The sequence below is a fragment of the Octopus bimaculoides genome, chromosome 4 (assembly GCF_001194135.2).
Source record: "Octopus bimaculoides isolate UCB-OBI-ISO-001 chromosome 4, ASM119413v2, whole genome shotgun sequence".
In the NCBI taxonomy this organism is placed as follows: Eukaryota; Metazoa; Mollusca; class Cephalopoda; order Octopoda; family Octopodidae; genus Octopus; species Octopus bimaculoides.
The window spans coordinates 114,481,045-114,495,020 of NC_068984.1; the positions used below are offsets into that span (position 1 = coordinate 114,481,045).

Consider the following 13,976-nt stretch of genomic DNA (forward strand, 5'->3'; position numbering starts at 1 on the left):
TATTGTGCGGGTGGCACATAAAAGACACCATTTCGAGCGTGGCCGTTTTCGTGCGGGTGACACGTAAAAGCACCCACTACACTCTCTGAGTGGTTGGCGTTAGGAAGGGCATCCAGCTGTAGAAACTCTGCCAAATCAGACTGGAGCCTGGTGTTGCCATCCGGTTTCACCAGTCCTCAGTCAAATCGTCCAACCCATGCTAGCATGGAAAGCGGACGTTAAACGATGATGATGATGATGATGATGATATATGAGAGAGAGAAAGAAATCAATAAAAGTAAGAAAGAAAGGAAGGAAGAAAAAAAGAAATGAAAAAGAAATGGTAGAAAATACTTGGTTTTAAATATAAGCAGAAGCAGCTAAATCTTTACTCACAAAATATAAGTAGATTTACTGATAGACCATATAGAAAACATTAGTAAGAATAAAGACTTACTTTACTGAAGAGAGAGAGGGAGATGGAGAGAGTATAAGAGAGAGGGAGAGAGTACAAGAGAGACAGAGAGAGGGAGAGAGTACAAGAGAGACAGAGAGAGTGGGAAAAAGAGGGAGTGAGAGAGAATGTTTCTTTGAGGTATTTTTTCCCCTCAGCCATATTGTAACAACTTACTTTGTCTATTTTTTATTGAAGTGATTTCTTCTTCGAAGGACTGTCCTGCAGATCTAGCGAAAGCTTCTGCAGTGGAGCAGAAGCCATGGTGGACTAAGTAGGTCGAGACAATTCTGTAGCAAAAAAAAGAAAGGGAAACTTAGAAGATTTTTTCAAAACTCTATAAAAACTTGCACACAAAATTTTAAACTTCATTATTCTTCACACACAAAAACTTTCAACACGACATTTGAACAATATCAACTATTTTAAGAAGCAGCTATTTATTTCTACAGTCTAAATCTTAAACATAAATGTTGATCACAAATCCCAATAATAATTCTAGTATAGGCAGCAAAAACCATACATTTTGGCAGGGTGGATGTATAGTCAATTAGATCAACTCTGATACAAGTTGGTAGTTATTTTATCTGATCTAAAATTTCATACAAACCAGTGAATGCTTTTATTTACTAATTTCTGTACCAGAACAAATATCTTTTGGTTTAACTCAGAATGTTCAGGTATGCTCGTCACTGGGGAGAGCAAATAAAATCAAAACACCAGTGTCTAACCATCTGCCACTGAAGTTGTGAGTGAACCCTGAGTTTTTTTTTTAACACACAAGTCTCTTTGAGATGTTTCTCTGAGACAAACTATTGCAGTTAGTGCCTTTCTATGTTTGTAGATATATTACAAATTTTATATGCATTATTATATTTTCAACAGGATACAAACCTATAATTCAGGAGACCAGAATATGGTACCTCACACAAGATGTTACTGCACTTAACCACAATAGTGATAACATTCTAACAACAATACTAATATCATTACTAAAATAAGACACATGAGAATAGAAAGTTGTGATGTTTAGGTTTTACCCAAAGTTGCAATACAATACAAGGAAAAATGGTTTTAATTGTGAATCAGAAACCTGATTGTATTATTGTCTGTCACTAGGAGCAGTAGAACTAATACCAACATAGCAATAGTAGTATCAGTAATAGTAGTTTCAAATTTTGGCACAATGCCAGAAATTTTAGAGGCAGTGGGTTAGTTAATTACAGTAACTTCAGTACTTGACTGGTACTTCTATTTTATTGACCCTGATAGGATGAAAAGCAAAGTTGGCTTCAGCAGGATTTGAACTCAGAAGATAAAGAGCTGGAAGAAATGGCATTAAGCATTTCATCTGACATGCTATTGATTCTGCCAGCTTGCTACCTTAGTTTCAGTGATGATAATACTTTTATCTAATGAGGATTTGTAACTTAGGCAGGACTCACATTTTGGATTGGAATATAATTGACTGAATCAAACCTAGTAATTAACTGATACTTTTGATCTGGCACCCTCGTTTTTTGCCAACCTTTGCTCTTAAAAATAATATCAATGATAAAACAAATTATAAAGTTAAGCTTGTGGTTAAATCCTGGGCTCTGAAACAGTGCTCTTAGAAAGCTCGCATGCAAACTCACATACACACACATGTATATAGGTTAAAAGAACATATATGCAATGTAAAGACAACTGACATAAATAATGAACATACAAACACTGCCAATATAACAAAAATGTCAGCCTGTTTCAAAGGAAAATAATTACTATTTCCAATAATACATATTAATTACAAAGCTGTGCAAGAATATTTAGTGTGGGAAGGAGGGCAGATGCCAGGAATATTTCCCTATGGAAGAATAGAAAGCAAACCATTCCTTTTGTTTTTAAAGGCTCATAATTGAAAGGAGATACCTTGTACAATGCAGTCTCTTAGATCTTAAAAGTGAAAAAAAAGAGATCTTAATGAAACCAACTAAGCTAAACTAGATTCTGTGTACAACTGAAACACTTGTGATCTTAGAAACTGGTATCTAATGGATGAACACAAAGTACACAAACCTTCAGAACTAACATAATAAAATGGGAAAAATAGCAGCACCACAAGAAAATACTTCCTCTATTTGTGAGATGTAGAGAAGTTTCTCACCAAAAACAAAGCATAATTAAAAAGTATAAAATTACAAAAATAAGCCAAGCCACTTCACCCCATTAGACACACACACACGCATGCACAAAGACCAAAAGGACTTAAGTTGGTGATCTCAGCCAAAGTAGAAAGAACAAGAATTACAAAATATGAAAAAAAGCATCAACACTAACAAAGGTTTTCTCATCCAATCTAAGGACAGAGAGAGAGAGAGAGAGAGAGAGAGAGAGAGAGAGAGAGAGAGAGAGAAACAGGCGAACAGATAGTGAGCAATGTTTGAGTTCAAAATATAGAATGAGTAAAAAAGCCAGCACAAAAAAGTATACTGTGAATGAAACAATATAACAAGACAATAAGAATCAAGAGCACAACAAAGTAAGAAGAAAAAAAACTCAACAAAATAACCTACATTTCAGCTACATCACCTAAAAGCAAAATACTGACAAGCCATAATTATTATGGGTATCCAATAAAACAGATCATCAATTATAGAACTATTATAAAAACACCACTCTAACCCGACATAAAAGTACAGCAGAGAAGACATGAGCAGAATGAACCTATGAGAGAGCCCCTAAGTGGTTGTCCAACCTGTTGGAAATAGCAATCAAATTTTCCTCAAATCACACCCTACCATCTTAAAACTATCCCCAAAAAACATATTAGATAATGTAATCTTACATAGACTATCTTCTTTAATCCTTTACTTGATTTAGACATTAGACTGCAGCCATGCAAGGACACTGCTTTGAAGGTTTTAGCCCAACAAATCAATCTCAATGCTTTATTTTTAAGTCTGATACTTATTCCACTGGTCTCTTTTGCTGAACTAAATTATGGAGGTGTAAGCAAACCAATACTGGATGTCAAGCAAGGGTGAGAGGAACAAACATACACACACACACACAAAAAAAAATATATCATCATCATCATTTAACATCCATCTTCCATGCATGATTTTACACCTGAAGGCCCTTCTAAATGGCAACCACATTACAGTGTGGACTGGATGTTTTTAACTTGACACCAATACTGGCAGGGTAACCAAGTAACTTGCAAGTCAAGGAGTTATGAGAGAGGCGGGGCATTTGAGGAGGGGAACTTATGTCAAAAGATGAAAAGTTAGAGTGTGACAAAAAGACAGAAGCAGGTGTCTTGCCACAACACAGGGGGCATTAGAGAATGTGATCTAGTATCAGATGATGAAAGGTTAGAGTGTAACAGAGAAACAGAGGCAGAAATAGGTGTCTTGCTAGACAGAAGGTGCATGGTATGTGAGACAGAAAGAGAGAGATAGATAGAGAGAGGGGGAGAGAGAGAGAGAGAGAGAGAGAGAGAGAGAGAGAGAGAGAGAGAGAGTGAGGAGAGATAAATGTTCTCCTGATTCTTATTGTCTTGTTATACTGTTTCGTTCACAGTAAACTCTTGTGCTGGTTTTTTACTCATTCTATATCTTGAACTCTCCCTCTCTCACATACAATGATCTTCCATACAGTTTCTATCTACTAAATTTATTCACAAGGCATTGGTCAGCCTGTGCTATAACAGAAGACACTTGCCAAAGGTGCCACCCAGTGGAACTGAACCTGAAACCTTCAGCTTGCAAACTAAACTTCTTTACACATGATCTGTTTCATCAAGGCTGACTTAAGATTAAACAACTATGTGAGCAGTTTAGTACAAATGGTTAAGCAATAGAATAAACCCAAGAGAATATTCTCCTATTCCTTATATAAAACCACTTGGTGTGGAGAAGGGTATAAATCCTTGTAATTATAAAAGAGACCACAGAAAATGAAATCAGAACACTTTGTACCTTGAGAGCTTGCCCTGACATTACATCACCATCATCTTTATCTTCTTTCCAACTATTCCTATCCACATTTATATAGCAATATGCCTCTGCTTGTCCCCCTGTCATATTTTAGCCTCTTAACACCTGGCATAAAGCCACCTTCTCCTCTCACTCCAGTTGATGAGACTTTTCCCTTTTCTTTTCATCTTGGTGACCTCATCATTGCCAGTACCATAAAAGCACCCAGTACACACTGAAGTGGTTGGTATAACAAAGAGCATCTGATCAGAGAAATCATGCCAAAGCTGACATTTGAGCTAGATAGAGCTAGTCCGATCCTGCCAAGCTGTCCAACCCCTGCCAGCATGGAAAAACAGACACTAAATAATGGTAGTAGGAAAACTGAGCTTTGTTAAGTCCTTGTAAGAAATCAAATACTGAAGCTTGAACAGTAAGAGTCTTAACTTTGATTTGGGAGATCAAGGATAAAAAATGTAAAGTTTGTTGTTGACAGCTTGAGATAAGTGTCTTTATACTAGTTTCTTGAGGATCATTAAAAAAAAAAAAATAAGGAAACTGGCAGAAACTATGGAATGTGATGTAGCTGCAATGAGACAATCAACCACACTGTCTCAGTTGGTCAAGTACTGAGGAAATTTGAGTTTATATAAAGAGGTAAAACAGGACTGGTAAATATGTGCTCAAGAAACTCTGCAAATACGGCCAACAAAAACCAAACAATGCAAGCACACATCACATATTAGAGTTTTGTCAGCGTCAAAACCACAGTGTAAGACAAGCTACAGTACTTACTGAAAGAGAGATAAAATAAACCCCATCAAACAAAAAAATTTTAAAGAAGTGTTTACTTATTTTTTTTGCTTGTAGACATTATCATTTTAACCAATGAAAACGTCTTGAAATATCTAGGGAAAATTTCTTATTCTACAATATAAAAACTTACAATTATCTAGAACCTTTTGTATCCCAGCAGCTCCTTTTACTGGGTAGGGTTTTACAAATGCCACCACCCCATGTTTTGCAAATAAATAGATAAATAAATAAAGAAAGAAAATAGTATCATCAAACGCAAGCTAGTTTGGGGCAGTGATTTACTGGTTTATTTTTATTTTCTTATCTTTAATTTCTTTCAGTCATTAGATTACAGCCATGCTGGGCAAATCAAACCCAGTCGTTTCCATCAGTCTCTTTTGCTGAACTGCTAAATTACAGGGAAGTAACCAAATCAACACCGGGTTGTCAAAAAGTGGATGGGCAAGGACACCCACACCCACACACACAGCTTTTATCAACCAAATTCACTCCGAAGACATTGGCCTGCCTGGGACTACAACACAAGACACTTGCCCAAGCCGCTGCACAGTGGGACTAAACCTGGAACTATGTGGTTGCAAGGAGAGCATCTTAACCACATAGCCATGCATGCATCTATTTATATTTTCTAATATAATCATATCCAGCTTCTGCTTCCTTTTAGATACTAACAGGGGACTAATGCCCACTATCATAAATTTGTATGAAAATTACTAAAGAAGGCAAGCATTTATGTAACAAAAGTATTCTGGGCCTTAGTACAGAACCAGCTTTGTTTCTGATCACTGATAGTGCAATGTCTGAGTCATATTCTAAGCTTAGCAAAGCATGGATAAGAAAGTTGCTTCACACAACCATGTGGTCTTGGACTCAGTACCACTGCATGGCATCTTGGGTGTCTTCTGTAACCTGGAGCCAACCAATGCCTTGCGAGTGAATTTAATAAGCAGAAACTGAAAGAAGTCCATTGTGTGTGTGTGTGTGTGTGTGTGTGTGTGTGTGCATGAGTTTGTATTTATTCTCCACCACCACTTGACAACTGGTGTTGGTTTGTTCACATCCCTTTAACTTGATAGTTCAGCAAAAGAGACCAGGCTTAAAAAATAAGTACTAAGGTTGATTTGTATGTCTAAACCCTCCAAGGCAGTACTCCAGCATGGCTGCAGTCCAATGACTAAAGCAAGTAAACAATAAAAGATGTACCTGGTTATGATAAATGTATTGTACTGCTCTAAATACTTAAACCCCACCCCTAGCTCATTCCTGACATTTTCCACTCTCTCTTGAGCCCTCAACACCCACAAGGAGCTGCTACCATCTAAGGGTTAACAACCACTTGTCTAGAATGCAGGAGTTGGTTGAAATCAAATGAAATATCACTAAAGTTAGAGAAAGAAAAGATTATGAATTGCAGGTGGCACGTAAAAAACACTATTTTGAGCGTGACCGTTGCCAGTACTGTGTGACTGGCCCTCGTGCTGGTGGCACGTAAAAGCACCCACCACACTCTCGGAATGGTTGGCGTTAGGAAGGGCATCCGGCTGTAGAAACTCTACCAGATCAGATTGGAGCCTGGTGCAGCCTTCTGGCTTGCCAGTCCTCAGTCAAATCGTCCAACCCATGCTAGCATGGAAAGCGGATGTTAAACAATGATGATGATGATGATATATAAGGATACTATCTGCACTTTGTATCCTGTGAAAAATATCACAGTTAGACACAGCACATGTTCAAAAAAATTAGGACACATACATCATACTCAAAATGAGTTCCTCCAGAAATACTGGAGACAATGATTTGAGTATCATTATAAAATCAAACCACTTTAATTGAAGGCTCAATGCTTTAGCATTCAGATTACTTTGTCAAATGAAATGCTTATTTATTCACATTGTTTTGAATTAATCGTGCTTTAACTTGAAGCTTTGAGATTTGGTGATGATTGTTCATTTTGAAAATGACATTATAAGGTAAGTGTGAGAGATCTGATTTGGCTAGTTTGAACATTAAACAGGTAGAATGTTTAGGCCTGATGTGGCCAGTCTAAATGCTAAAAGGGTTAACAAATTGGTTTACATTAGCAGAGAACAAGAAATTTGTTAAATATTTCTCCCCTCCCACCCCTTGCACACATGCTTTGACCATCCCCTTTCCATAGCATGACAGATTTTTTTTTTTACACCACAGGAATGTTGCTGTTAATACTTTACTATAACAGACAGTAATAACAACAACAATAAAAGTAACAATCTTTTGGTTAAAAGGGAGTAAATAACAATAATTGTTTCTAATTTAAACATTAAGGCCAGCAATTTTTAAGGAAGGGCAGATCTTGACCTATACTTTATTTTAACCCCAGAGAGAGGAAAAGCAAGGTTAACCCTGGATGACTTGAATTCAGAACATAACAAGCCTGAACCAATGCCAGAAGGCATTTTTTCCCTAACACTAACAATTCTGTACTCCACTATCCTTGAAAGTGGTAGTAGTAGTAGTTTTAAATTTTGGCACAAGGCTAGCAATTTTTGGGGTGGGAGTAAGCCAGCTACATCAACTCCAGTGTCCAACTGGTACTTATTTTATCGACCCAAAAGAATGAACGGCAGAGTTTAAATTCAGAACATAAAGCAGGAAAAAATGTTCCTGAGCGTTCTGTTTAATGTGCCAAAGATTCCGCTCTGGATTGTCGCAATAATAATAATAATAATAATAAGTAGAATTTTTTTCTAACAAAGACACAAATCTAGAAATTTGGGAAAGAAGGGTTTTATTTATTAAATCAATCCCATTACTTGACTGGTACTTAATCACTGAAAGATGAAAGCAAAATCAACCCCTGGTGGAATTTGAATGTAAAAATGTGAATAGCTGTGAGAAATACTGCAAGGCATTTTGTCCAATGCTTTAACAACAATAAATAGTTTGAGCAACAGTACTAAGGTGCCAGATGCTGTAAAAAGCAAACTCTTGTTAACTCAAACAAAGCATGAAGTTCGCACCCCACCTCCCACTTTAGCATTTAAACTTAGAAGGCGAAGAGCTGAAAGAAATACTGCAAGGCATTCTGTCCAACGCTCCAACGATTCTGCCAATCTGAGCATCATTAGAGCATAGCAGCAGTACTAAGCTGCCAGACATTGTTAGAACAGATTCCTATTAGCTCAAACAAAGCATGACGTCCACGACTGATAATTTGGTAAGCAGCATTTTCAGATAAAAACCTATCTATCTGAACACCAATCGGGTGCAAAAGCCAACTACTAACTTAACTTCGTAGTTAAGTGAAAGGGTAAATTTAGCTCATACATAACCATGGAACTAATCGCCTTGCACTGTATCACCTACTTAAGTTTCTGTATAATTTCATTTCTCCTTATCGCTATTATAGCAGCAGCAAGACAAAATACAGGTTCAATGAGAGTATTAATTTTAATAAAGATTCTGTTTTACACTTGCAAAGACCTTGTTCTAACAGTAGCAAAAAGACACAAACAAAAATGTAGGGAGAAGGAGAATACAGAAAAAAATTTTGTCAACTGAATAAATTCTTCTTTATTCAAATTATTCATTCAGTTTGTTTATTGAGTCAAGTTCTTAACTAGCTTAGTCAATCTGCTATCATCTACTGCCAACCTAAAGAGCTGTCCCCACCCTCTCTCACAGCTACTCAACAATAAATGGGCTTACAATTTAACATTATTAGTACACAATAGGAGAAAGAGAGAGAGAACATGTTTGAGTGAGTGTGTGTGCATATGAGTGAATGACAGAGAGAGAAAGGGAAGTGAACAGAAAATATGACCAAATAAATATATTACATATTTTCAAATACATGTAGACAGACATTTATTTGTATATCAATAATTGGTTCTAAATAATAAAAAAAAAGACATTATACACACACACACACACACACACACGCATTCTCTCTCTCTCTTACAATAAAATTACGTGCTTTTGTAGCGCAGTTTGCCATTCTCCTTTTCGGTCCGAAACTGGGAATCTTTCTATGGTCAGTCTAGTCTTCATACGCCATTCCTAGTGAAATAAGAGGGGGAAACAGTTAATAGTGGTAAATGTAGTCCAGTCAAGATGAAAGAAAGAAAGAAAGAAAAAAAAAGAAAAAACTCACACACACAACAGGAAATTTTATTTCTAATTTCCAAGAGTTCAAATTACTATCACCATTATCATCAGACAATTTCATTTTTATGCTATAGCAGAAGACAAACATTTTTTTTTTTCTACACTGCACTGCCAAAACCAAAAGAGAGTGAAGCATGTAAAATTGTTCCAAGTGACTTAGTATTTGAGAAGTAAAGAAAATCTTTCCACAAGCAGGAAGTGACTAATAGACCCACATTTAAAACTGACAAAAGATCGCTTATTAATTGATGAATACTCCTAAATATAAATGTATTATTGCTTTGAATGGTAGCCGTGTGTGTGTGCGCACGTGCACATGTATGTTTAGAATTGAATTACAAATGAGAAAAAAAAGTACTCACTACATGAATTAGAGTATATATTATATGATTTAAAGCTGAAACCTCAAACTGTCAAAACTTAGTTTCACATTTCCGATCACCAAACAATCTAACCACTTATACATGCTACAATTAGCAAGTAATAATTCATACATGCTACATTTACCAAGTAATAATTGGAAATATTTCACAAATTCTTTTGGTAATGGAAACATTATGAGAGAATAAATCTATTTCATTTGAGATTATTTGTTATGACCTAGTCTGGAGGAGGGGCAACATCTCTATACATATAGCATGGCAAGACTTGTGAGACTGCTAAGATCAATTCTCTTTCTGTTCACCTTGAACATTTGTGAAGTGACATCTGCAGGAAAAAAACATGAGAAGAGAACACCAGAAATTGGATACTCTGGAAGTGAAAGATTGGACAGAGTGATTAGCATAAGACATAAGGTGAGTGTTAGATATAACAGAATTGATGAAAGGAGAGACAAATGAATAGGCTGAGTTGGGTGGGCAGCAGAATTGTTTAGAGAAGCATAGGTCATTGCAACAACAATAAAATAAAGCAGAGAGAAGAAATGCTACAACTATAGACAGGAAGTTGAAGAGTATTGGTGAGCAAGTCTTCATGAATCTATTGGATGGCCATCATTTCGATGTTGCTTTGAATGTTTGTATATATAGCAGCAACACCATTCTAGACGTAGGAGAAGAATGCCATTTAAGATTGTAGTTGAGCTTTGTAGAAAGTCAGAAACTGAAGTATTTTGGGCCCTGTAGAGGAGAGCCAGTCTTTGGACTGTAAATTAAGCTACATTTTGTGTATGTAGTATTGCTATGGAAGATCATCAACAAAGACACAGAGGTTACATCTGAAAATTTTAGTTGCAGATTGTCTAAGACTAAAGAAGGTGAAGTACAAATGGTTTTCTTAATATGAGCAGTGGTTGTCATTGTGCTATTGAAAATGACTAAGATTGTTATCTTGCCCACTGAAGGATCTTTTCTCTGTTCATCAAGACAGTGCAGGTTTTATGGAGATGTTTAGGTCAAATGTGGACAACTGTGTAGGAAGTCGCAGAGCAGTAAAGAACAACATCAGCAAGGGAGTGAGTAATGTTAGAAATGACAGTAAGTAGGTCTCTAAGTACAAGAGGAAATGTCCGGGGGTGGTTATGGCAAAAACACTTCTGATCATTGATTGTACTATGAGTATACTTAGATTTCATATCATCAAATGAAGTTGTGTTGTGATTATGCCTGAATAAAAAAATAAAAAGGATGGTCAAAGTTGGAACGTCTTTGATCATAGGTTTGCTCAAACGAAGTTGACCCAGGTCTAAAGAATGGCAACAACAACAACATGAACAATATGAGGTTCATGGTTACATGAGTATTGGAAAGCAATTTCCATGTTGTTTGTCAATATAGAACATCTGAAAACATACTATTCTTTGATTAGGCTCAGAGCCAATTTTTATATGGGAGGGCAATCACATTAATCAAATATATCGATGAATAAAGAGATTGGTTCAACTGACTCCTGGCATATTAATGCTACTTATTTTATTGGCCCCAGAAAGATGAAAAGCAAAGTAAATGTGGGAAGGATTTGAAGCTGGAATGCAAAGTACTTTATAAAAGAGATTTACATTAGATGTGTCTACTTTCTTTACCATTATATTAGTTTCAGTTAAGAAGAAAATCAAAAGATAAAGAAAACAGAAATTAAGAATAGAAAAGAGACAATATAATTGGAATGGAGTCAATATGTAAGAAGAATGGTTGGGTTGGGCAATCACAAAAAAAGAAAAAGAAATATTGTAAAATGAAGAAAGTAATTACAATTAGCAAATGTCCTTACCCACATGTAGTCTTCAATATCAAATACAAATGGAGACTGTCCAAAATTTGCCTCAACCACTTCTCCAGGTGTCTGAAGTCCAACAGTGGGATACAAGTTTTGCTAAATAAGAAAATACAAAGAAAGTGAAATTATGTATGTATGTATGTATATATATATATATATATATATATATATATATAAACTACAAGTGAGGATATATAAACCTCAGAGGGATAGGAATATCCAAGATTAGACTAGTTGAATACTTTATAATATAGGCACACACATATATATTATTATCATAAAAACTAAGAGAGAAGATGGAGATAAGATTAATAAAAGTTGACAAGACCTACAATTGTTTCAATTCATTGTTTATAGTATAAAATCAATCAAACTTAATTAAATCAATTTGGTTAATTATGATAAGCCAGGATATCATCAGAGAAGAAAGTACAAAGAAATTTATATATATATCATATCAAAAACATAACGAAAACATTAAATAATCAAACAAGACAAATACAGTGTACCATTAAAATTAATACATAATATAAAAATATATATTATGTATTAATTTTAATGGTACACTGTATTTTTCCTGTTTAATTATTTAGTGTTTTCATTATGTTTTCAATATGATATATATAAATTTCTTTGTACATTCTTCCCTGATGATATTCTGGCTTATAATAATTAACCAAATTGATTGATTTTATACTATAAGCAATGAAATGAAACAATTGTAGGTCTTGTCAATGTATAAATAAATTTTTATTAATCTTATCTCCATCTTCTCTCTAGGTTTTTGTATGTATGTGTGTGTATATATATATATATATATATATATATAGGAGACTCCCTTCAGTCACGAATGACCATGGGATTGCACCTAGAAAGTTACCCTCTGAGGCACAAGTCTGGGCAAGGTTGTTTATGGAAGACCAGCAGTCACCCATGCATACCAACCTCCCCTCTCCATGCCACCAATGTTATCCAAGAGAAAGCAAAGGCCAATACAGTTTGGCACCAGTGACGTCACAACTCATTTCTACAGCTGATTGAACTGGAGCACCGTGAAATAAAGTGTCTTGCTCAAGAACACAACACACAGCTCGGTCCAGGATTTGAACTCACAACCTGATGGTCATAAGTTCGACACTAACCACTGAGCCATGTGCCTTCACACACACACACACACACACACATATAAAATCAATCTTTGAATGTTGGGCCTGACGGAGGAAAAATGACTGAGTTCCTTTCAAGCATTGGGCCTCACAGAGGCAAAGTGGCTGAGTTCCTTTCAAGTGTTGGGCCTCATGATGGCAAAGTGGCTGAGCTGCTTTCGAGTGTTGGGCCTCATGGAGGCAATGACCAAGACCTTTGGTATTATGTTATGCTTGAGAAAACCAATCAAGCCGAGATGAACCGCAGCCATAGCAGATAGCAATGTCATGCAAATGGCACCCATGAGAACACCCATTACACTCTTGGAATGGTTGGCGTTAGGAAGGGCATCCAGCTGTAGAAAACCATGCTAAATCAGACTGGATCCTGGCGCAGCTTTCCAGTATGCCAGCCCAGTCAAACTGTCCAACTCATGCCAGCATGGACAACAGACGAATGATGATGATAATGTTTCTTCATGATACTTTTGATCATTTAAATTGCTAGAGAAAAGATGTGATCAAAAACTAATAAAAACTAATAAAAATAGGTATAGGCATGTGTGCTTTGCAACCACATGGTTTGGGAGCAGTTCCACTAAGTGGCACCTTAGCCAGGTGCCTTCTATAATAGCCCCAAGCCAGCTGATGCTTTGGGAGTGAATTTGATGGATTGAAACTGTGGTTTTACAGTCACGTGGTTTTGGATACAGTTCAACTGCACAGCATCTTGGGCAAGTGTCTTCTACTATAACCCCAGGCTGACCAATGCCTTCTGATTAGTTCAGAAATGTGAGGAAGCCTGTCATGTGTGCATGCTTCTGTCTGTTTACCCCCCTCCCATAACACACACACACACACACACACACATGCACTTATTGCTCAACAACCAATGTTGTTTTATAACTTGACTGAACACCCTGTGCACCCATTGGCAAAACTCAAGAGTAGCAAGAGACTGACTCAACCAAAATAAAAAAATGTTATTAATCTCTACTATGGTATTGAGTACTCTTTCTTCTGACAGCCGACACTCAAATACGCACTCTTTGAAACATATATGCATGTGTATATAAGTGGTAGGGAAGGGACATACATGTGTGTACATTAAAAACTCAATTCTATTGGGAGATACTTCATGTTTTATAACAAATCTTATTTTCTTTCTTTTTCCTGTATTTATTTATTTGTGATATAACAAGTGAAATAGTTAAATATATATATATGTATGTATATATATATATATATATATATATATAT

General features: G+C 36.1%; 1 protein-coding gene across 4 annotated transcripts in view; it reads right to left on the reverse strand.

Moving 5' to 3' along the window:
• The window catches only part of LOC106872121 (ran-binding protein 9), a 195,390-nt gene that overhangs the window by 19,157 nt on the left and 162,257 nt on the right, over positions 1 to 13,976 (reverse strand). For all 4 annotated transcript variants that reach the window (XM_014918985.2, XM_014918986.2, XM_052967368.1 and 1 more), the window contains 3 exons: positions 11,566 to 11,667; positions 9,164 to 9,246; positions 611 to 723 (listed from right to left, as the gene is read on the reverse strand). In XM_014918985.2, coding sequence (XP_014774471.1) covers positions 611 to 723; positions 9,164 to 9,246; positions 11,566 to 11,667 — 298 coding nt within the window. The remainder of the gene's footprint in view (positions 1 to 610; positions 724 to 9,163; positions 9,247 to 11,565; positions 11,668 to 13,976) is intronic.